Source organism: Mustelus asterias, chromosome 8 (assembly GCF_964213995.1).
Source record: "Mustelus asterias chromosome 8, sMusAst1.hap1.1, whole genome shotgun sequence".
Taxonomy (NCBI): Eukaryota; Metazoa; Chordata; class Chondrichthyes; order Carcharhiniformes; family Triakidae; genus Mustelus; species Mustelus asterias.
The window spans coordinates 132,996,952-133,021,441 of NC_135808.1; the positions used below are offsets into that span (position 1 = coordinate 132,996,952).

The window sequence follows — 24,490 nt, forward strand, 5'->3', positions numbered from 1 at the left end:
ATGTAATCGAATTGGGCAATAAGACCACATAATGCTACTTTGGTGCTGGTATTCAAGTCCTGTCAGAAAGAACAGTGGGAAAATTAAGGTTTGATTGAAAAGATTCCGATTTGTTTGCTCCAACCCTCACCTCCAAAGGGTTTGCCTTACTGGAATTTACTGGATACAGTAAATTTCTATTATTTTTTAGAAGAACAGTATCAGAGAGCACCTGTGGTGAATAAACCATCATCAGTGATGTTGCTGTGGTAACACCATGCCTGATGTTTGAAAAATCTTCCACTGTATCCTGGGGACCCCAGGGTATTCTCGAGTCTTTTTGCCTTGGGAATCATAGCTCCAAGAAAATCATCATCTGGGTAGCTTAAAGAATGGTGAGATTGAAATGCACCAAATTTTACTTCATGATGGCATTCATTTAGATACTTTCCAAAACATAGGGTGGCAGTTATAGAACTTGACTTTCCAAAATCTAATTAGCTGCCCATTTGCATCTTGCCCTTCCTTGTCGATCTTTAGCCATTGTTTCTGGGAGAAGTATGCATCTGTGAAGGGCTGTGATTGAGCATGGGGGGTGAGTACGGCTTTAGGCATTATAAACAACATTTGAAACCGTGCTTAAATATTGTTTAATAAGAATACCAAGGATAACTTTTCCTAGCTAAATTGCATTTAAGTATTTATGCCTATGTTATTTCATTAGTGTAACTGAAAAGGAGCTTTTGGTATTATTTCATTTTGACAAAGCTGATTATAAAAAGAGTTTTTTTTACACTAGTTTATGCCAAGGTGATGGTAGCACTTATTTCAATCAGTACCTTGACTGGAGACTCTAAGCAATCTCAACTGAGGTCTGGATCTTCACAATTTCCTTAAATATTTATCTAGAATTAAAAAGTCTGTTTAGAATACTGATATGTTTCAGCAGTTTAATTTTTTATTCTTTCATGGGGTGTGGGCATTGCTGGCAAAGTCAACATTTGTTGCACATCCTGAATTGGTTTGCTAGGCCATTTCAGAAGGCAATTAAGGTCAACCACATTGCCCTAGGTCTGGAGTCACATGTAGGCCAGACTGGGTAAAGATGGCAGATTTCTTCCACAAAGGACATTTGTATGTAAATTATGATAAGGTACTCAATGATACTTGTTTAATGACTGACAAGCCTCTTCCTATGGTACATTGATTCATGGCATGGAAAATGTGGTTTGACTATGAAAGAATGTTTTTGGTCTGAGATATTACTGAGCTGGTCAGCCTTTTCAGTTACTCTGGTTTCAGTTTACAGAGAAATCAAAAGAACTATTAGGTATTAATGCTGGTCACTAGAAAAGTTATTGAAATGGAAACTGCAACCTGAGAGACTTCTATTTTTCCTGGTTTTTAGGTTTTGTGAATCGGAGTTGCTTCTTGCAACAGATGGAATTAATCAAAAAATGTTGTGAGGTGCCAAAATCATAAATGAAATCTATTAACACATCCTTGCCTTATAAAATGGAGTTTTATGCACTTGAGTTACAATTAGATTGTGTAGGAGCATTCCTTGTTTGATTTGATTTATTATTGTCACATGTATTAACATACAGTGAAAAGTATTGTTTCTTGCCCGCTATACAGACAAAGCATACCGTTCATAAAGAAGGAAAGGAAAGAATGCAGAATGTAGTGTTACAGTCATAGCTAGGGTGTAGAGAAAGATCAATTTAATGCAAGGTAGATCCATTCAAAATCTGATGGCAGCAGGGAAGAAGCTGTTCGTGAGTCGGTTGGTACGTGACCTCAGACTTTTGTATCTTTTCCCGATGGAAGAAGGTGGACGAGAGTATGTCCGGGGAGTGTGGGGTCCTTAATTATGCTGGCTGCTTTGCCGAGGCAGTGGGAAGTGTAGACAGAATCAATGGATGGGAGGCTGGTTTGCGTGATGGATTGGGCTACATTCACGACCTTTTGTAGTTCCTTGCCTCCTTTTGTTTCAACAAAGCCATCGTGGCTTTGTGCTAGTTAGCTATTTTTGCATGGTGTGAGGAATACAAAGAATTTATGAGGAATTACTATAGCAACGACTGCTCACACAGCACTTATTCCAGAGGACATCCAGCTGCTTGTTAACCACTTGCCTAAACCTCAGAATACTTCAGCTTTACAATTAGTCTGATAAAGATCTTGTAACAACATACCCCTGGCCACAAATTCCAAGACCACATAGTTGCAATCAGCAGCAGCACCATGTTTCAGAAGCTCTGCTATCTTGGGAATATCTTCTCCAAGAACAGCGCTTCAGATGCTAAATTTACCCATGGTCTGGCAAAAGTAGGCTTAGTATTCAGTAGTGCTCACATACAGAGTGTGGATTTGTCTCAGAACAAAGATCAAAGTCCATCCGGCAATGGTTCTATGAGTACCTGCAGTATAACTGTATCAATTTATCTCTGTATCACAACTAATAAATCTCACTTAGAGAAATACAATTGCATTTAAGGACTTGTAGTTTTAGATTCAGGCAGTCTTGGTTTGAAGAGTTTGGCCCTTTTCTCTTGGCTGAGGATGTACCAAGACCAGTCAATTACACTGGAAACTTGTGGTTTTATAAGGAATTGATCAGTTATATGATTGCTTATTGATATTGCAGTCATTGCGACCTATTTGAGTCACTGACTTCACACGTGAACGTTGACAGTGTGTTAGCATGCTTTTTGATCATGGAGGCTGTCACAGTCAAATCTGATCCTGTGCTTATCTGTCCACCCAATATTCTTTGAGTGGGAATAGGAAGTCTTTTGTCTCTTCCTCCCTCAGCTGTAGAGGTATTCAAAGGATCATCCTCTGCCAATTCTAGCCACCACAACACCCCCCACCCCCAACCCCCCCGTCAGCATTCCGCAGGGACTGTGACACTCTGGTCCACTCCTCCATCCCCCAACTATTCTCTTTCCCATGCACTTTCCTTTGCGATTGCAGCAGGTGTAACCCCTTGCCCTTTACCACCTTGTCCCTCACCATTCAAGGCCACAAGCACCTGTTTCAGGTGAAGCGACATTTCACTTGTACCTCCTTCAATTTAGTCTGCTGTATTCACTGCTCCCAATATGGTGGTCATTTGAGGAGACTAAGCAGGACCGGGTGACCGCTTTGCAGAACACCTTCACTTAGCACGCAAGCATGATCCCAATCTTCCTGTCGCTTGCCATTTCAACTCAGCATCTTGCTCTCGTGCCCACATGACTGTCCTTAGCCTGTTGCAATGCACAAGTGAAGTGCAACGCAAACTGAAGACGCAACACCTCATCTTGAGATTAGACACATCACATCCCTTGGGGCTCAACATTGAGTTCAACAATTTCAGCCTCTTTCTCCTCCACCGTGACCATTTTTTATTATTTTATATGTAAGCATTTTTTGTCCCAATGCAACCCTCCACTGGGCCACCTGTTACTTGTTCTAAAGTTTTATTTCCACTGAGCACTGACCTTTTTTCTCCCATTAACACATTCTGATATTTTATCTTAATGTAACTACTAGCTCCTTCTCCTGCCATTAACATTACCTCTGTCTCGTGACCTACACATCTTTGTTGCAATCTCTCCTAGCTCCCACCAATCACTGACCTTCCACCCTGCTCCAGCTGCTACACCCCCCTCTTATACATTTATAACCATCACTATTTCATCTCCTTAGCTCTGAAGAAGAATCATACTGACTCAATGTTAAGTCTGTTTTCTCTCCTCAGATGCTGCCAGACCTGCTGAGTTTTTCCAGCACTTTCTGTTTCTGTTATTGTGGAAATGATTTTATAGTGGAGCATAATAAATTGTATAGATGCTTCTTAAAAGATGTATTAAGTAGAAATCAATTAGGCACCCAAGCAATCTGTAGTAATATATTACTGTGCCGCTTTTAAATTAAATAGTGTCAAGATTTGAAAGGTGATTTTTCTGTTCCCGGAGTTGATTGTCAAGTTTGCGGCTTAATATATCCAGCATTATCACTTTTCAAATAGATGTGCTACTATTGTAGAGAACAATCCCTTAATCTTCTGATCTCTGCTTAATTCATCAATTCAAATTGCACCCATCTGTACAATTACTGTGACACACCTTGAACAAGCAGTACTTCAACCTAGTGTTAAAGGGCCCCAAATTGTTCAGGGGTGTGTGTTTGTGATGCTAGAGATGGCCTTGTTGGCACCCACACAGCATCGTTCTATGTAGAGTTCTCTTAATTTTTAAAAACATAAATTCTCATTGTGCCGTAAGATTATGAAACTGGCACTAAATAAAGTGAAAACTGAAAGCGCTAGAAATTCTTTTTCCAGCAGAGAGAGACACCTCCCTTGAAGGAGTTGCTGCTGAATAATAACTAGCATTAAAGTTACCTACAGTCTTTTCCTGCCTCCTTAGCTCCAGGATGATATTGCATTATTTCGCTAATACTGTGACTTGGGTCAGTAAGCTATAAGTAAAGTATCAAGTGTCACCTTGTCTGTGTGGCTCGGTACCACATCACAATTGCTTACTAAGTCACCTGGTTCCAGGAATCCGTTTTCTCATGCCAATGTCAGCCTTATTTTCAGAGTAAATTGCCATTAGTTTACAAATACTTTTAACAAGGTAGGCACCATATCCAAATCATCTCATAAGCGTTTATAATTGTGATTTATTTTGTTGCTGAAGCCCTGATGGCTGGCTGAGAGGAACATACAGTAAGGAGTCTAACAACACCAGGTTAAAGTCCAACAGGTTTATTTGGTAGCAAACGCCACTAGCTTTCGGAGCGCTGCTCCTTCGTCAGGTGAGTGGGAGATCTGCTAACAAACAGCAAACAGGGCATATAAAGACACAAACTCAAGTTAGAATAATGATTGGAATGTGAGTCTTTACAGCTAATCAAGTCTTAAAGGTACAGACAATGTGAGTGGAGAGAGCATTTAGCACAGGTTAGAGATGTGTATTGTCTCCAGCCAGTGAGATTTTGCAAGTCCAGGCATGTTGTGGGGGTTACAGATAGTGTGACATGAACCCAAGATCCCGGGTGAGGCCTTCCTCATGTGTGCGGAGCCTGACTATCAGTCTCTGCTCAGCGACTCTGCGCTGTCGTGCGTCGTGAAGGCCGCCTTGGAGAACGCTTACCTGAATATATAATACCTTTAACCTGTGCTAAATGCTCTCTCCACTCACATTGTCTGTACCTTTAAGACTTGATTAGCTGTAAAGACTCGCATTCCAATCATTATTCATTATTCTGTAACTTGAGTTTGTGTCTTTATATGCCCTGTTTGTTAGCAGATCTCCCACTCACCTGACGAAGGAGCAGTGCTCCGAAAGCTAGTGGCTTTTGCTACCAAATAAACCTGTTGGACTTTTGGTGTTGTTCGACTCCTTACTGTGTTTACCCCAGTCCAACGCAGGCATCTCCACATCGAGAGGAACATATCCAGATCAGTGACTGGGAAACAAGAGTAGCTTGACCATGAGGGCATGCTCAAACAACTGTTGGCAGGAGAAGTTGAAGGAATGCCTCTCCAGTTCCAGTGCTTATACATGCTGTTGTGGATGCTGCCACTGCCTCTTTGACGGTGTCTTTAGATGAGCAAAGGATGGTGAATTAAGCCTGGGTGAATTCAATGTCAAATCTGTGACACAAATCAAAAAGGAGAGATCATAATTAGGAAGAAATTAATAGATCTTAAAATTTTCACGGAATCATAGAATCCCGACAGTGCGGAAGGAGGCCATTGAGCCCATCAAGCCTGCACTGACAACAATCCCACCCAGGCCCTATCCCTGTAAGCCCTACATTTTTGTCCTGCTAGTGCCCTTGACATTAAGGGGCAATTTTGCATGCCCAGTCAACCCAACCCACACGTCTTTGGACTGTGGGAGGAAACCGGAATACCCGGGGGAAACCCACGCAGACATGGGGAGAATGTGCAAACTCTGCACAAATAGTCACCCAAGGCTGGAATTGAACCCAGGTCCCTGGCGTTGAGGCAGCAGTGCTAACCACTGTGCTACCCATGCGTTTTATATTTCTTAAATGTGTGACCCAAGTTTGTGAGGATTTAAATTAGACTGCAAGATTTGCCTAGTTTTGGCTAGTGGGAAGAATGTCCAGGGTAACCCTCATTGTGGAAGTCAGACCTAGGGTAGAGGTTACCTGTTGGGACGGGGGGGGGGGGGGGGGAATGAAACAGGCCATCAGGAGCACAAAATAACATTGGACGAATTCCAAGAGAATAAAATGTCTACTTAAGGGACAGAGTAAAGTATATCCCTGGATTGGGATTGTCGGACATGTTAAAAGTTAATCGGGGAAAACGTTCTATAGTATAAGTTACCTACTGAATTGTGTTTAAGCAATGTTGCTTTTAGTTTGTTTGTTACAATAAAAGTCTTAAAACTTGAAACCTTGTGTGAACCTTCCAGTCAGTCACTGGAAATTCAAATGTGTTTTTAAAGCACATCAATCTTCACTGATTTAGTAACTCAAGTGCATGAATGTGAAAGTAAGTGGACTATTGAAAGCTATGAAGAGATGTTGAGCTTTCATTCCTGGTTTGGGGTTTGCATTCTGTTTTTGGTGCATTTCTGATTTAAAGGAGTTTGTCTGTCTGCTATTATTAGCAACTTTCAGATATGGCCACCTCATTAAATTTAATTATTAGAATCACAGAGTCTCTGCAATGTGGAAGGAGGCCGTTCGGCCCATCGAATCTGCACCGACATTAATCCCAGCCAGACCCTATCCCCATAACCCCACTGACACTAAGGAGCAATTCTTCATGGCCAATCAACCTAACCTGCACAACTTATAAAGATATTTTCTTTAACGTTATATTGGAGATGCATAATCATGATGGGTTTTGCTAAATAAAAAACATCTTGCACACATGATTCCAATGGCCAGGGGGTCAGTCACCAAAGGACACAGTTTTAAAGTATCTGGAGGGGAAATTAGGTGTTTTTTTTAATGTAGCAATGATTTGGAATGCAACCTGAATGGATGATGGAAGCAGATACAGTTGTCGCCTTGAAAAGGAAAATGGATATATTCTTGAAGTGGGGGGGAAGGGATGGATTCTTTTGAGAAGTAAGAAGTCTCACAACACCAGGTTAAAGTCCAACAGGTTTATTTGGTAGCAAATACCATAAGCTTTCGGAGCAATGCTCCTTCGTCAGATGGAGTGGTCTCTGTTCTCAAACAGGGCACAGACACAGAAATCAAATTACAGAATGCTGATTAGAATGCAAATCTCTACAGCCAGCCAGGTCTTAAATGCACAGACAATGTGGGTGGAGGGAGCATTCAACACAGGTTAAAGAGATGTGTATTGTCTCCAGACAGTACAGCTTGTGAAATTGTGCAAGTCCAGGAGTCAAGCTGCGGGGGTTACTGATAATGTGACATAAATCCAACATCCCGGTTTAGACCGTCCTCATGTGTGCGAAACTTGGCTATCAGTTTCTGCTCAGTGACTCTGCGCTGTCGTGTGTCGTGAAGGCCGCCTTGGAGAACGCTTACCTGAAGATCCAAGGCTGAATGCCCGTGACTGCTGAAGTGCTCCCCCACAGGAAGAGAACAGTCTTGTCTGGTGATTGTCGAGCGGTGTTCATTCATCCGTTGTCGTAGCGTCTGCATGGTTTCCCCAATGTACCATGCCTCGGGACATCCTTTCTTGCAGCGTATCAGGTAGACAACGTTGGCCGAGTTGCAAGAGTAGGTACCATGTACCTGGTAGATGGTGTTCTCACGTGAGATGATGGCATCCGTGTTGATGATCCGGCACGTCTTGCAGAGGTTGCTGTGGCACGGTTGTGTGGTGTCGTGGTCACTGTTCTCCTGAAGGCTGGGTAGTTTGCTGCGGACAATGGTCTGTTTGAGGTTGCGTGGTTGTTTGAAGGCAAGAAGTGGGGGTGTGGGGATGGCCTTGGCGAGATGTTCGTCTTCATCAATGACATGTTGAAGGCTCCGGAGGAGATGCCGTAGCTTCTCCACTCCGGGGAAGTACTGGACGACGAAGGGTACTCTGTCCACCGTGTCCCGTCTTTGTCTTCTGAGGAGGTCGGTGCGGTTTTTCGCTGTGGCGGGAATAATTGAATAATGTCATTCAAAGAACATGCATGAGGAGCCAAGCCTGTGATTTTACTAACCTATCATTTAGTTAGATAATTGTAACTTATGACTTTACGTACTTCCATAGAAAGATTAAGAGGCTAAGTTGTCAGAAATATAAATGATCAAGTAAACCGTTAACATGAAGCACAAGGACAATTTCTAAACCTTAACAAAACAAAACTTAGTCAAGTCGAACTGTCAGTATTTCGTCAATAGCTTCATGTTACTGAGCTCTAAGCAAATGCAAGTTTCATTGTTGGCTGGTTGACTAAAGGCTTAAAACATCAAGAAAAGATTTCATTTCAAATTGTAACGCCTCCAAAATCTTCTGTTGCTTAATATTGTCACTGCAAGATGCTTGCTCAAATGCATCTTGACTGAGCAGCTATGCTGTTATCACATTATGTGAAGTCAAATGCTGAACATCCATCTTCAGAGGATGCCAGCTACATCACAGCCTAACCAATGTTGTAATAGAAACATAGAAAAACGACAGCACAATACAGGCCCTTCAGCGCACAAAGTTGTGCTGAACATGTCCCGACCTTAGCGATTACTAGGCTTACCTATAACCCTCTATCTTACTAAATTCCATGTACTTATCTAAAAGTCTCTTAAAAGACCCTATCGAATCCGCCTCCACCACCGTTGCTGGCAGCCCATTCCACGTACTCACCACCCTCTGAGTGAAAAACTTACCCCTGATATCTCCTCTGTACCTACTCCCCAGCACCTTAAACCTGTGTCCTCTTGTGGCAACCATTTAAACCGTGGGAAAAAGCCTCTGACTATCCACTCGATCAATACCCCTCAACATCTTATACACCTCTATCAGGTCACCCCTCATCCTTTGTCTCTCCAAGGAGAAAAGGCCGAGCTCACTCAACCTATCCTCATAAGGCATGCTCCCCAACCCAGGCGACATCCTTGTAAATCTCCTCTGCACCCTTTCTATGGCTTCCACATCCTTCCTGTAATGAGGCGACCAGAACTGAGCACAGTACTCCAAGTGTGGTCTGACCAGGGTCTTGTATAGCTGCAACATTAATGATTAGTGTGTTCAGAAAACCCAGTGGAAAAATGTTTGAATAGCTTACCAAGCAGCCCCAAGGAATATCCAAGCTTTCTTAATGCAAGATCATCTCAGGTAGCCTGATTAGGCAATCAGATAATTACATAAAATTCAACACGCAACTCAGCCAATGAATTTAATTTGACTTGCCATCAACTCTACAGATAATTTATTCAGTGTCTGGGTTTGCCCTATGAAAAATGGTACAAAAGAAAAGTGATGAATGGTAATAACAGGTTATTGAAATGCACAGACCCAAAATACATAAACTTCTATTCAAAGATTTTGATATTTTACCTGAAATGTTCTAATACAGTATAATGAATGTATTTCTATTTCAGCTGATGTACTCCAATGTTGCTTAGTTTTATAATTTAAAAAATATATACCTTTCATTGTTAAACCTTCAGTCAATTGTGTCTATATTTTTTTTAGTGATTATTTAAATTTAAGTGTAGTTGATGTTTGCATCCTTCCACTTGTCGAAACAAATCTCACCACATTTACAGCTGTGGTGCATTGTTTGGAGGGAGAGTTGATGGAACGAAAACTTTGAATTTGAGTATTCCTGAAAAAAAGAGACATGCTGTTAAAGCTTTTGTCTTGCACACATCAGGACGTATGCAAGAATACCAGATTTCAAAAGGAACAACAATTTATACTGCATGAGAAAAGGATACTAATTGGTTGGCGAGTTTTGCCATGGAGAAAGCATCCAGGGAACAATTATTCCCCCAAGCTTTTGTTTACATTTTTTTAAAAGTAAGTTGACACTGGTTGACATAGTCATCGGGCTGCATTGCTGCTCGCTCACACTTGAGTGGCTACATATATTCACATGCAGCGCCCTGTCCTCTAAGTAGCATGTGTCCAGGCATTGTGCCTTTTTCAAATTAAACAAAAGCACGGGTGACCAGAGTAAGCCTACCTTTTGACTTAAATGAAAGCGTGGGGATAACTGTCCGCTGGTGCATTCTCCGTGGTGACCCCTCAATCAATGAATCCACTTGCCGACCAACTCCTGCAGTAAATTGTTGTTCCCTCTGAGATTTGGTATTCTTGTGTCTGTTCTGATGAGTGCAAAATGAAAAGCCATGTCTCTCCTTTTTCAGCAATACTTCAGTTCAGTCCTAAGCGGCTACTCATTTTTTTAGGAAAAAACCTGCTCTGAACCCAAATATAGATTTATGCTTGATAAGTTAAAGAAAATGAGACATAGGCAAATGCACGCTTTTGCCTTGATCAGCATGTAAAAATTGAAAATGCAACACAACTATTTCAAATTTGTTGTACCGCTGTGAATTAAAGTATCAGTCTGCTTCTGCTGCTGAATCTGCCGTGAAAGTACCCTGCAAAGGTCTTGTGTTTGGTGTTGTATAAGTTATCTTATTTTTGTGTTTATTTGTGCAGGTGCTATTTTTCTGGAGTTCCATTTGTAATTTGTTTAGTGCAGGAGTGGAAAAAATGTTCTCCTGGGAATTAACTCTGTGGAGCCATCTTTATTTGGTTCACTCCTTTAGGTGGAACTTCTGAGAGCTGGGTGATAGGTGAGGCAGGAGAGCTGTAAATTTGTAACCTCAACACGACTTTTATTCTAACTGACCTGGCCACTTCTCCCCGTTACTCTTCCGATTCAGATTTGAGGCCATTCCACTTGTGTGTCACGTCCTTGCAATTGCAGGTTTGAACACGTGGGGCACGCAAATTTTCTAGCCTGAAATGTATTTGTTCAGGATCAGATACTTTTCAGCAGCACAGGTTCTCTTTTCCTCGGAGTGCAACTGGTTTATTCCTCCACCTTGCAGCAACCACAACTGTTGGCTAAATGAGTTAATTGAATTAGCCAGCCAATGTGCCATCCAGCCACTCATAAGGTGGAGGTGGTTGTTACCCTGAGAACATCAAGGGCAGAAAAACAAAAGCAAAAAACCCTTAAAAACTAGGGAGTTCCCTTTCAGGGACCATAATAGGATAGTTCACCGGAAATTAATTAACGCGAGTTAGGGAAGGTTGAATTGTATTCCGCAATTCTACTCTGGCCAAGAATAAAGTACAGCACAGGAACAGGCCCTCCAGCCAACCAAGCCTGTGCTGACACACAACTTTCTAAACTTTTTGCCTCTGTGGTCCATATCCTTCTATTCTCTACCTATTCATGTTACATTCACGAACTTTTTTTCCACTCCCTTGTTGGCTATGGTGATTTTACTAATTTAAGTGTAGACAAAGTTTAAATGATGGTCTTAATTTTGGTAGTGTGAAATGTACTATATGTTGTATCTGTATTTCATCCTTTCTACTCTGGTTAAATTCATGAACTTTTTTCTCTCCTTTTCTTCTCGTCATCTCATCCCTTTGGTTACTTGGGGTGAATTGTCCTGAAAACCTTTGATGAACTGTAGAGACCTTTGGTATGCGCGTTATTTCATAAGAAGCCCAAAGTCACAGAAAGTCAATTTTTTCCGGGGGGAAAAGAATTCAAATTGTGGCACAGGACGCAATTAGTTTCAAATGAAATGTCCTTTGAAAATAATAGCAATTAGAATTAAATGGAAGACAAGCAATGATATTGAGGAGCATAAAACAGTTTTTCATTTACATGATGCATTTTATCTAATATTAATATTTGAAAATCATTCATCTAGTTTTTGGAAAGTTTAGGATCTCATATTAGCATGTAAACTTCTGATTTTAGAAATACGCACACAGGAAAAAAATTGCATCAATATATATATTCCGCTAAATATTTATTGTCATTATTATAAAAGTAGTTTTCTTTCAGGAAATTGGTACAAGCAAAAAGTAAGGATTCTTGACCAAAACAGATCATTTCCAAATGGTGATTTGATTGACAGCGTCAAAGTTTGAACAGATCAGTCGGAGGTCCAGTTGACCTTTTTTTTCCAAATATTTTAAAGAAGTCAAAAATTCAGCCTTCTGTGACTATGAGCAGCTTTGGTTTGCATTGTTTCATAGCTATTGTGTGTCTTTGCCTGTGGTCGTTTTGCATTTCCAATCCATTTGCTTTGTAGCTGTTAACATTAAAACTTGCTTGCCTAGCTGCTGCTTTGGATTTTGTTTTACTTTTTTTTAAGTTGTGTGTTGCAAACTAGTAGCAATTGCTACAAGTTCTGATTAAAATACTCCACTGAGAAGCTTAAAATTTGTGCAACAGAAATATTGGAAAATGTAGTTTGATATCTTGTGTATAAGTAGTTTCACATGTCTTGTAATCTTTAAGCAGGTTTGATTTTAAATATTTATTTTTTGCAATGATGTGCTACTTATACACTTGATAATGTAATTAATGTCATCTTCACAAACCATGCTTCTCACCGATCCAGTATTTTGTTTTAACCACATTATCTATCTTTGTTTTATAGTGAAAGAGTTCTTAGCCAAAGCCAAAGAAGATTTCTTAAGAAAATGGGAAAGTCCACCACAGGTATGTGTTGGATTACTATGCTTGTAGATCACTGATGCAGAAAGATAATGTGCAGATGGTTTCAAAGACCATTCTTGTAGGGGAGAGGGAAATGAGAGAGCTTTGGGTCTTTCAACGTTATTCACTATTCTTCCACTTTAAGACATGGGATCAAATCATTCTCCAATCATGTTTGGATGAAGGTATCTCCGGCAGTAGCTCACTTCACACATGAAGTGAGTTTGGGGCAATATCAGCCCTCTTATCTGTCATCCCTGCCATTTAATAAGCAGTTCTGCTCACCGGATAAAGAGACAGCAGTACAGATAATGGAAAATATTACCTGATTGGCCATGCTAAAAATTGCCCCTTAGTGTCCTGAGATACGTAGGTTAGAGGGATTAGCGGGTAAATATGTAGGGATATGGGGGTAGGGCCTGGGTGGGATTGTGGTCGGTGCAGACTCGATGGGCCAAACGGCCTCCTTCTGCATTGTAGGGTTTCTATGATTCTGTGATGCAGGAAGGAGTTTTCGACTGAGACTAAAGCAAAGTGACGGGGTCAAGTTTACTTGCAACTGGCTACAGTACTATCTATAAGCTTGCCTGTAAGTGATTGATGCTCACACCAAACACTTGTTTCCCTAGCATCAATCATCAGGCGCACTCTTCATCTTGAGCAAATGAATTAAAAATTGTGCGTCCATTGTATTTATTACATATCCCAGCAGCTGGATTGGCCTTGGGACCTGTCTTGTGTGACCCACTAAAATCAGTACCAAAAATATGGTCAGGTTTTTACTTTGGTTTCTTCAGTTTAACAATTGGCCTGTGTTAATAACAGGATCAGAATTTACAGCTGTTTAAGTTCTTCTTTGGGTACGATACAAGCAGATTTGTCAGGGCATTTGCTCACATCTAATCATGCGATCTTTCACAGTGCTCAGCAAAAGTATATACCAGTAATAAGAAAGGACTGTAGAAAAAGAGATAATCAGCCATGGATACCTAAGGAAATAAAGGAGGGGATCAAATTGTAAGAAAATGCATACAAAGTGGCAAAGATTAGTGGGAAACTAGAGGATTGGGAGATCTTTAAAGGTCAGCAGAAAGCCACAAAAAAAGCTATAAAGAAAAGTAAGATGGATTATGAGAGTAAACTAGCTCTGCAAATATATAAAACGAAAAAGAGTGGCTAAAGTAAACATATTGGTCCTTTAGAGGATGAGAAGGGGGATATAATAACTGGAAATGAGAAAATGGCTGAGGCATTGAACAGGTATTTTGTGTTGGTCTTCACAGTGGAAGACACAAGTAACATGCCAAAAGTTGACGACAGGATGGCTATGGCAAGTGAGAACCTAGAAACGATCATTATCACGAAAGAGGTAGTGTTGGGCAAATTAATGGGGCTAAAGGTAGACAAGCCTCCTGGTCCTGATGGAATGTATCCCAGGGTACTAAAAGAGATGGCGGGAGAAATAGCAAATGCACTAGTGGTAATTTACCAAAATTCGCTGGGTGGTTCCCACAGATTGGAAAACAGCAAATGTGACGCCACTGTTTAAAAAAGGAGGTAGACAAAAGGCAGGTAACTATAGGCCGGTTAGCTTAACTTCTGTAGTAGATTCAAGCATTTTCCCTATCATCAAGGAAGAAATAGCAAGACATCTGGATATAAATTGTCCCATTAGTAAGACACAGCATGGGTTCATGAAGGGAAGGTCATGTTTGACTAATTTGGTGGAATCCTTTGAGAACATTACATGTGCAGTGGACAATGGGGAACCTGTGGATGTGGTGTATCTGGATTTCCAGAAGGCATTTGACAAGATGCCGCACCAAAGACTGCTACATAAGATAAAGGTGCACGGTGTTACGGGTAATGTATTAGCATGGATAGAGGATTGGTTAACTGACAGAAAGCAAAGAGTGGGGGTAAATGGGTGTTTTTCTGGTTGACGATCAGTGGCTAGTGGTGTGCCTCAGAGATCAGTGTTGGGACCGCAATTGTTTATGATTTACATAGATGATTTGGAGTTGGGGAACAAGTGTAGTGTGTCAAAACTGGCAGATGACACTAAGGTGGGTGGAAGAGCAAAGTGTGCAGAGGACGCTGAAAGTCTGCAAAGAGATCTAGATAGTCTAAGTGAGTGGGCGAGGGTCTGGCAGATGGAGTACAATGTCGGTAAATGTGAGGTCATCCATTTTGGTAGGAATAACAGCAAAATGGACTATTATTGAAATGGTAAAAAATTGCAGCATGCTGCTGTGCAGAGGGCCCTGGATGTCCTTGTGCAGGAATCTCAAAGAGTTGGTTTGCAGATGCAGCAGGTAATTAAGAAGGCAAATGGAATTTTGTCCTTTATTGCTAGAGGAATGGAGTTTAAAAACAGCGAGGTTATGTTGCAGCTGTATAAGGTGCTGGTGAGGCCACACCTGGAGTACTGTGCACAGTTTTGGTCTCCTTACTTGAGAAAGGATGTACTGGCACTGGAGGGGGTGCAGAGGGGATTCACTGGGTTGATTCCAGAGTTAAGAGGGTTGGCTTATGAAGAGAGACTGAGTAGACTGGGGCTATACTCATTGGAATTCAGAAGAATGAGGGGAGATCTTATAGAAAAATATAATATTATGAAGGGAATAGAAAAGATAGAAGCAGGGAAGTTGTTTCCACTGGGAGGTGAAACTAGAACTAAGGGGCGTAGCCTCAAAATAAGGGGAAGCAGATTTAGGACTGAGTTGAGGAGGAACTTCTTCACCCAAAGAGTTGTGAATCTGTGGAGTTCCCTGCCCAGTGAAGCAGTTGAGGCTACCTCATTGAATGTTTTTAAGGCAAGGATAGATACATTTTTGAACAGTAAAGGAACTAAGGGTTATGGTGAGCGGGTGGGTAAGTGGAGCCGAGTCCCAGAAAAGATCAGCCATGATCTTTTTGTATGGCGGAGCAGGCTCGAGGGGCCAGATGGCCTACTCCTGCTCCTAGTTTTTATGTTCTTATTAATATCTGGGTTTTTAAAGTCCAATTCAAAATATTGAGTTATGACTTTAATTTATCAAATCCTTCAATGCGAAAGTTTTTATTCCTCCTCTTCGATCCCTGACAATGTTGATTGTTGTTGGGGTGTGATTCCACTGGCTGCCGGGGCGGGGGGGAACATTCCACTGGCTGCAGGAGGGGTGCCATTGCACTAGCCGTTGGGGGGGGGGGGGGGGGGTGCCATTCCACTGGCTGCGGTGGGGGGGGGGGGTGCCATTCCACTGGCTGCGGTGGGGGGGGGGTGCCATTCCACTGGCTGCGGTTGGGGGGAGGGTGGTGCCATTCCACTGGCTGCGGGGCGAGGGGGGAGGGGGTGCCATTCCACTGGCTGCCGGGGGGGGAGGGGGTGCCATTCCACTGGCTGCGGGGGAGGGAGGGGGTGCCATTCCGCTGGCTGCGGGGGAGGGAGGGGGTGCCATTCCGCTGGGGGGGAGGGGTGCCAATCCACTGGCTGCGGGGGAGGGGGTGCCATTCCACTGGGGGTGGGGGGGGGGGTGCCATTCCACTTGTATTAGTTGCTGCCTTGTTAAAGTAACTTTTTCATGTATGCCTGGGCAAAAGCACACTTTGCATCGGTTGATCCACAAAATGAGAGCATCAAAGCCAAATCCAGCTCTGTGATTGATCAGTGCCCACACTTGCCTAGTTTTCAGCAGAATGGACCAAAAGCAATTAGGATCAGAAATCTGAATATTTCCCCCTTAGAATGGTGCTGTGAGCTAATTACTGCCACTGTAGCTGTAATTGGCTTGGCTTAGCGGTGGCACAGTGAATGTGGGTTCAAGCCCCTTTTAGAACTTAAATATGTTGGTCTGGAATCTTCTGAAAGCCACTCATACTGATTTTTTGAAGTTGTGATGTTGATATTGCCTGGATTGGGGGGCATGCCTTATGAGGATAGGTTGAGGGAGCTTGGTCTCTTCTCCCTGGAGAGACGAAGGATGAGAGGTGACCTGATAGAGGTTTACAAGATGTTGAGGGGTCTGGATAGGGTGGACTCTCAGAGGCTATTTCCAAGGGCTGAAATGGTTGCTACGAGAGGACACAGGTTTAAGGTGCTGGGGGGTAGGTACAGGGGGGATGTCAGAGGTAAGTTTTTCACTCAGAGGGTGGTGGGTGAGTGGAATCGGCTGACGTCGGTGGTGGTGGAGGCAAACTCGTTGGGGTCTTTTAAGAGACTTCTGGATGAGTACATGGGATTTAATGGGATTGAGGGCTATAGATAGGCCTAGAGGTGGGGATGTGATCGGCGCAACTTGTGGGCCGAAGGGCCTGTTTGTGCTGTGGCTTTCTATGTTCTATGTTCTATGATATTAGAGTCGCTGATTTATTGTTTTAGTCCATACGTACTGCCTGAAGCACTGGTGATCAAAATATTCCATCATTGATAATTAATCATCGCTTTGTAGTGGCATTTCTTCATGTATTTTGTTCATGGTTTCTATGAAATTTTGAATATCCTCTGCCTTGTTGCTTCTGGTGTTGTTTGTGTTTAGTTTGAATGCAGAGCTGGTGAAATCCATTTGCAAAGGTAGCTGTTTAGAAAGAGCGATGTTTACTGTGTTCATAACTTTATGACTGTACTGTTAATTTATTTTGCACCTTGTCATCTTGAAACAGTGCAGGACTGCTTTTACCACTGCCCGGAGTCCAAGCCACATTTGCAACTCTTAGCTTTCTTGTGTTAGCCCTCTGTATCCTAACGTGTATAAATTATCCTGTCATCTTCTAGTAATAAACCGGAGAAGGAGACTGCTTGCACCATAGATCAGAATTATATTTTTTGATTTCTGGATTCTGCATGTAATTCCAACTTGATATGAAACTCTCTTCACTACAGTTGAGTTTGGGATCACTGCTGCTTCATGGATGTTGATCCACAGAGTACAGTCTACAGCACAGAACTACTCCCTAATAGAATAAATTAAAATCTCCTGTAGACCTTGAGGAATACTGAATGTAAACTCAAAATATTAGTGCTGGCAGTAGAAGGAACTTTATTTGGCATCTTATACAGAATATATTAGGTGCCGTCAGTACTGGTACACTCAAATATGGCGAGCAAAGAAACATACAGCAAAGTTTGGTGCAGGCTTGGAGGGCCAAAGGGCCTGTTCTTGTGCTGTAATTTTCTTTGTTCTTTGTTCAAAGGCAAAGCTGTCATGAAGGAGATTTTAATTTTTGCATACACTGAGATGCAACACAGCTTTGCTAACCTGGATGGTAGCGAGGGTGCGAAAACGACCTTCATGCACCTGGGTTAGAGAGGAGAAATTGTTTCTTTTTGCTGATGGGATCACTATTGGAAAAGTTTTGAAGGCCATCTTGGAACTGTTTTTGGGTGTTGGGCAAGACTACTTTTCTGATTGTCCTGCAGAGTAGCAATCCAATTCCTGGCTGCATCTACTGGCATGGCATGTAGATGTTAAATGAGGTCCCCTCTCCTAATTATGAACACCAGGCAGAGACTGGATCAGATACGTTTCTGATGCCTTGTGCAAACAAATATATGACAACACTGAGAGTTTATATGTGAATAACATGCTAGGAAAAGGTAAAGGTTCATGCACCGTGAGTTATAGAAATCATAGAATCCCGACTGTATGGAAGGAGGCCATTTGTCCCATCAAGCCTGCACCAACACTCTCTGGCAAAGTACTATATATTCCGGCAAGGAATTAAGTGACTTTGTGAGCAAGAGTGGCTTGTGATGAAAATTGTGGAGGTGTAATGATCTGGGCGAAGTTGTGTTTTGGCAGTGGGCCATGTATCTTTTCTGTTCCTCTGCCTCTGCTGCCCACCCCTCTATTTTTTTCTCTTCCGCCCCCCTCCCCCAGTGCACTTTTGGAGGATCAACAAGGCAGTCCCTGGTGAGAGTTGCAAGTAGGGCCTGGACTGGGTGGCGTGGATGTGGAAGGGTAATTACAGTGTGGAGTGATATCAACACTGAAAAAAACACTAAAATTGCTCTTTTGTATCTTTCAGAACACTGCAGGCCTAGATGATTTTGAAAGGCAAAAAACACTTGGAACGGGTTCTTTCGGGAGGGTTATGTTGGTGAAACATAAAGGCACAGACCAGTACTATGCCATGAAAATACTGGATAAACAGAAAGTGAGTATGCAACCCCATCTTAAATAACACAGAGATATAACATTACATTGAGGCTGTTTTTAAAATGCTAGTCATCAACTTTGAGCATGTCAGTGCGAAAACTCTTTCTGACGGACATGTGGTTGTAGATCTGTTTGCACCAAATTGGGTAACAGTATGATAGCTTTGCTGTGTTCCTGCTGTACTGAGCAGTATTCCTTTCGGAAACTGGTGTGTCCCACTGATTTTCACAAAGGAGAAACGATACTGATTAGTTAATGCGGAAGTGCTTTTTCAGAGTTCTGGCTTTTGGCCTTTTGCCTACTTTAACCACAGAGTGATGCTGAAAAGGTCAGCTGGAGATGCGTCAGAAATACAGCAAAGCTTCAAAGACCATTTCCTTTTCAAGTTTGAACCAGCACAGATGTCTTAGATGCGCGGTATGACAATATCAAACAATTAACTTCAGATTTATAAACTAAGCACTTTTGAATTAACTTTGTGAATCGATGCTGTTTGAATTATTTGCTAGTAAAACTTGCGGCTTGTTTCAGCAAGTAGTGTTTATATGCTTCGGTCTCCCAAGGTTGTGGAATTCGCCCCGCGATGAAACAGAATGGACTCCACCCCAGAACAACCCTGAAACAAGTAGAATATGCAGTTAAAATCACAAGCTGCAACTTCACTAATCTAGCTCCCCACACCCATCGTTTCCCCACCCCCAGCTGGAAACAAGCCAGCAGACAGAAAACCAGCTTTGCCCTATAGGAGAGCACAGAGCTGGTACATTGTGGGTCTCTGAAGGCAGCAATGCTTTGTCATATTATGAATCCAGGATTATGATCCAGTTAGGGACTTTGAAAATAAATTCAATTATCTTATTTTAACTAAGATTTCACTTTTTAACCAAAAAAAACTTTATACGAAAGAATTAAACAAAGCGAATATGATTGAATTCGTGCTATAGTTTGTATGCACTCAGATTTATAGAATCATAGAATCCTACAGTGCAGAAGGAGGCCATTTGGCCCATTGAGTCTGCACCAACCACAATCCCACCCAGGCCCTATCCCCATAACCCCATGCATTTATCCTAGCTAGACCCCCTGACACTAAGGGGCAATTTAGCATGGGCAATCCACCTAACTCATCTTTGGATGTGGGGGGAAACCGGAGCACCCGGAGGAAACCCATGCAGACACGGGGAGAACATGCAAACTCCACACAGACAGTGACCCAAGCCGGGAATCAAACCTGGGTCCCTGGCGCTGAGACAGCACTGTGCTGCCCACTTCATTCGCCCTCAAGAATTCTCTTGTAAGACACACAAATCTTAAAAATTATTTGCATCTGTAGGGACCACTCATAAGTATCCTCTGGCGAATTCTTCTCAGCTTCAGCTATTCCCAGGGGTAAGGCTACCATTTACCATCTCCTGACTGTAGATGGCTTTGTTCTGGTTACTCTCCAGTACTTCCAAGCTAATGCAGCTGATTATTTTCCTTTGTGATAAGACACTGTGAGCAACACTGTACATTTACCCATAAGCTTCAGACTCGTCAACCATCCAGCTTCCACTACCTCACAAGGTTCTTTGATGTGGAGATGCCGGCATTCGACTAGGGTGGGCACAGTAAGAAGTCTCACAACACCAGGTTAAAGTCCAACAGGTTTATTTGGTGTCACGAGCTCTTGGGTGCTGCTCCTTCATCAGATGAGACTCACTCAAGCTCGTGATACCAAATAAACCTGTTGGACTTTAACCTGGTGTTGTGAGACGACTTACTGTACTCTCAAGATTCTAACTGAGATTACGCCACATCTGCATTCCGCATGATCACTGATGACGTTTTTCTAAACTCTGTTTCCAGTGCAGACCTATCAAACTGCACATGCCAGTTCTAAGCTGTAACTAACTCTGCAAACACCAACATGAATTGAAACCCAGAACCGCGCTAAGCTCCACCCGTCCCCACAATGCGATGACCTATTCTGGACTGTCCTCAAAACAATCTTTCAGCTAGTTATCCCTCAGTTACAATCTGATGAAGTGAATGCATTTCACAGTCTTTCATCATTTACTGAATGCTTTAAAACGCATTTGGCTCTACCTCCCAAAATAGTCGCTCAGAACTGCCATTATTGCAAGCTTTATAGGCTTGACGTCTCCAGCTCTTTAGCTAAGTAAGCCCCATCTGCTTTATAGCTCTATCTCTTGTATTCTGACTGAATTAAACACACTTGGGTTCACCTTTCGAACTACCATTTCTTGTGGCATTCTGGCAATCTCTAAAGCCTGACATTTTAATTACTTTATCTTTCCTGCTGTTAACCTCTTACGGCAATATGCCCCAGGCTTTTTGTTGTAAAGGATTCCTAAGCTTGCTTTAATTGCATCTATCCCATTTTCTACAGTTGCACTTTAATTCTTGAAACAAAAATTATTTACTAAAACACATGAACCATGAACTCTATATTCGTAGTAAGAAGTCTCACAACACCAGGTTAAAGTCCAACAGGTTTATTTGGCAGCACTAGCTTTCGGAGTCTCAAGCTCTTTCAGCAGGTGAGTGAGGACTTGTGTTGAGGACACAAGTCCTCACTCACCTGATGAAGGAGCTTGAGACTCCGAAAGCTAGTGCTGCCAATAAACCTGTTGGACTTTAACCTGGTGTTGCGAGACTTCTTACTGTGCTTATCCCAGTCCAACGCCGGCATCTCCACATCATCTCTATATTCGTAACAGCTGTGAACAATAGTGATTCCTTGCTTACATTGGAGTTGTATTCCTGAGAAGTGCAGCTTCAAGTGAAACAATGTTAACCAGATCAGATTTTCCCATTGAAACCATTATAAAAGGTTCTGTAGGACCTTTTTCAGAAAAATAGCAATGAAATAGCATATGTTGAAACAACCTGCATTTCAAAATTCCGATGTTCAACATAGAATCCCCGGGAGAAGGAGGCCATTCGGCCCATCGAGACTGCACCCCAACAGAGCATCTTACCTAGGCCTTATAACCCAATGTATTTACCCTGCTAATCCCACTAACCTACACTTGAGGGACAATTTAGCATGGCCAATCCACCTAATCTGCACATCTCTGGACAGGGGGAGGAAACCGGAGCACCCGGAGGAACCACACAGATACTGGGAGAGCGTGCATACTCCACACAGACAGTCACCCAACACTAGAATCGAATCATGATCCCTGGCACTGAGGCAACAGTGCTAACCACTGTCCCATTGGGCTATTAATGAAGTAACTTTTAAAATAAAGTTTTAAAATAAATTTGCTAGCTCTTTCTACTTGGCTTTCTTTTCCTGCTCAATGACCCTCCATTCGCCGACCCTCCCACTCACCTGCTTTCCTCTCCTGAGTCCTCACTGTGACCAAGTGCTTGGAAGAGGGATGACAAGAGGGAGGATGTGAGCAAAGGGAGTTGGAAAGCTGCAAGTGGGAGGATCAGGGAGGGTGGGTGATGGAAACAGTGAGTGGGAAAGAGGCATGAGGCAGGAGGGGGGTGGCGAGTGATAATCTTCGCACAAAATTGCATTGCAGGATTTTAAGAAGTAACTGGCTTCCTTGTACTCGCTCCAAAATGGTGTAGATTGGGTCACTTGGTGTCACCTAGGTCCCAGAAAGAACAGCACCAACGCAGAAATACTGACCAACCCCATTATATCCACCATGTTAAAGTGGAACAAATTTGTCTGGGGGAATCTAAAATGGGAATTTACTTTTTTAAAATTTTCCTGAATAAAATCACCTTCGTCGGGATTAACTGCATTTATCAGGGATAGATAATCAAATACCGATTGTGTTTTGAGGATCTTGTTTTGCAAATATTGAATGCTCTTGAATTTTATGAGTTTGGTGCCTTTAAAATATTTTATGTTTTGCAGATCAAAGACATTTGCAATCTCAAATCTGAGGCATGTCTTTATGGTTCTAGTTGTCTGAAGAAATTAAAAATACAAATGTGACATGTAGAAATCAGTGATATTCAGAGTAGATTTACTATGTTTTAAAAATTAAGACAATTGCCAGAACTGATGAAGAATTATTCTCCCTGAAAATGCCTCTTTCAGATACTGGTGACCATTTTATTGCATAATTTGGTGTGATTTACAACAGTAGCCTCAATTAAACAAATGGTGAATGCATACCAAAGTGCACAGAACAGATTAGAGTTTAACATTTCGAGATTGAATTGTACATCTCAATCACAGGCACTAAAAAAAGAAATCCAAGCAACAGGAATATTTACACAAGGAATTTCAGAAAGGTGTGTCTCACTTTTCAAGCACAGCAGATATCGGGAATTACAGCATTTAATTGCAAACAAACAGTGGCAGCAAGACCTTGAACTAAATCTCCACTTGCAATTTATATATAGGGACAGTTACGTTCTGAGAGGTGGGCTTAAGAGTCGAGTTATGAAATGGAATGATGTCGCTGTTTTCAGTACAGTGCAGTGGTGGGTGTGTGAAGTTTTTCTGCTGAGAAGCACCTAACTGTGCAGTCACACATTTTTGTCCTTGCAAATTTGGATTATGTCTGGAAAAGATATTTTCATTTACTCATCATACTGCTGGATGTAAGCCTGCCATTTTAACCAGTGCAATTTGAGGTGATACACTAAGGGAATACACGCTGATTATATTGGTGCGTTTAAAATACTTTGCTCAAATACAACTATTTTCCGTATGTATCTCAGCACCAATGTGCTATTTAAGCCTAGCGGCAGCAATAAAATTGGGAGATAGCAGGGGAGACCATGGGTGAAACTATTACAGTGAAAGACCAAGTATTTCCACGTTAATCAAGGTGAATGCAACTTGCTTTCTTATAAATAGGTTTGTTAATGCTAGAGGGATTAAAGTGGAAAAATATATCTGTAGAAAATGAACGGTGATTTTACTAACATTATCCTTGCCCTGTCCTGTTGGCAATGGCTGATTAGCACTATCTAGCATTCTAAAGACAAAGGAAGGAAAGTAGGAGGAGGCACTTTGTGACCTGGTGTAGAGCATCCCAACTACTGACTGCTAGGTTCACTGCAGTGGTTTCTAGCTGGGCTAAAAGTGGAATTCTTTTCCTTAAAACTTTCTATTGCATGTGAAATCTTGCCACGGGGCTGAGCTTATTATAAATATCTGTTCTGAATGTAGTTTTAGTTTTCCTCCAGTTGCCAGGAAGTGCTAATACATGCTGGGATGATGATCTAATCAAAATTAATCCTTTCATGCTCATCCAGTTTTGCCCCTTTTTCACATACCGGATCAATTTATAGGAGCTATCGTGGCCACAGTCAATCCCATTCCCACACAGGCAATTCCTAACACTAATTGCTGGAATGGGACTTCCTGCTTAGTATCTCCCACCAGCAAAATCGGCAGGTGCCGACACTCTTCAGCACTTCCAGTGACTTTTGTGAAGAGTGACCAACACGGGATTTTTAAAAAACTTTAATAATGACTGCTGTGTGCACGTTGTCCATCTGGTATCTTTAGTATTAATGTTTGTCTGCTTAATATTCTTATTAATTTCTTGTCTTTTTTATTGAGAAACTTAGGTGAAATGTGAAAAGCCAGGGCCCATAGGGCAGGACACTATGCAGGAACCAAAGTTGAAAAGAGTAGTAGAGAAGACGAGATAACTCATCACGCAGTGGTTAGGTGATGCCAGGATCACGTTTTTAAAAGCCTGTAGATTATAGAAGGAAGGGAAGACTGAGAGGTAAGAA

The 24,490-nt window shown here is 42.0% G+C and overlaps 1 protein-coding gene across 2 annotated transcripts in view; it reads left to right on the forward strand.

The window, feature by feature from the left end:
• Positions 1-24,490, forward strand: part of LOC144497559 (cAMP-dependent protein kinase catalytic subunit beta) — a 138,418-nt gene that overhangs the window by 91,383 nt on the left and 22,545 nt on the right. For both annotated transcript variants that reach the window (XM_078218985.1, XM_078218984.1), the window contains exons 2-3: positions 12,568-12,629; positions 18,633-18,761. In XM_078218985.1, the coding sequence (XP_078075111.1) occupies positions 12,568-12,629; positions 18,633-18,761 (191 nt within the window). The remainder of the gene's footprint in view (positions 1-12,567; positions 12,630-18,632; positions 18,762-24,490) is intronic.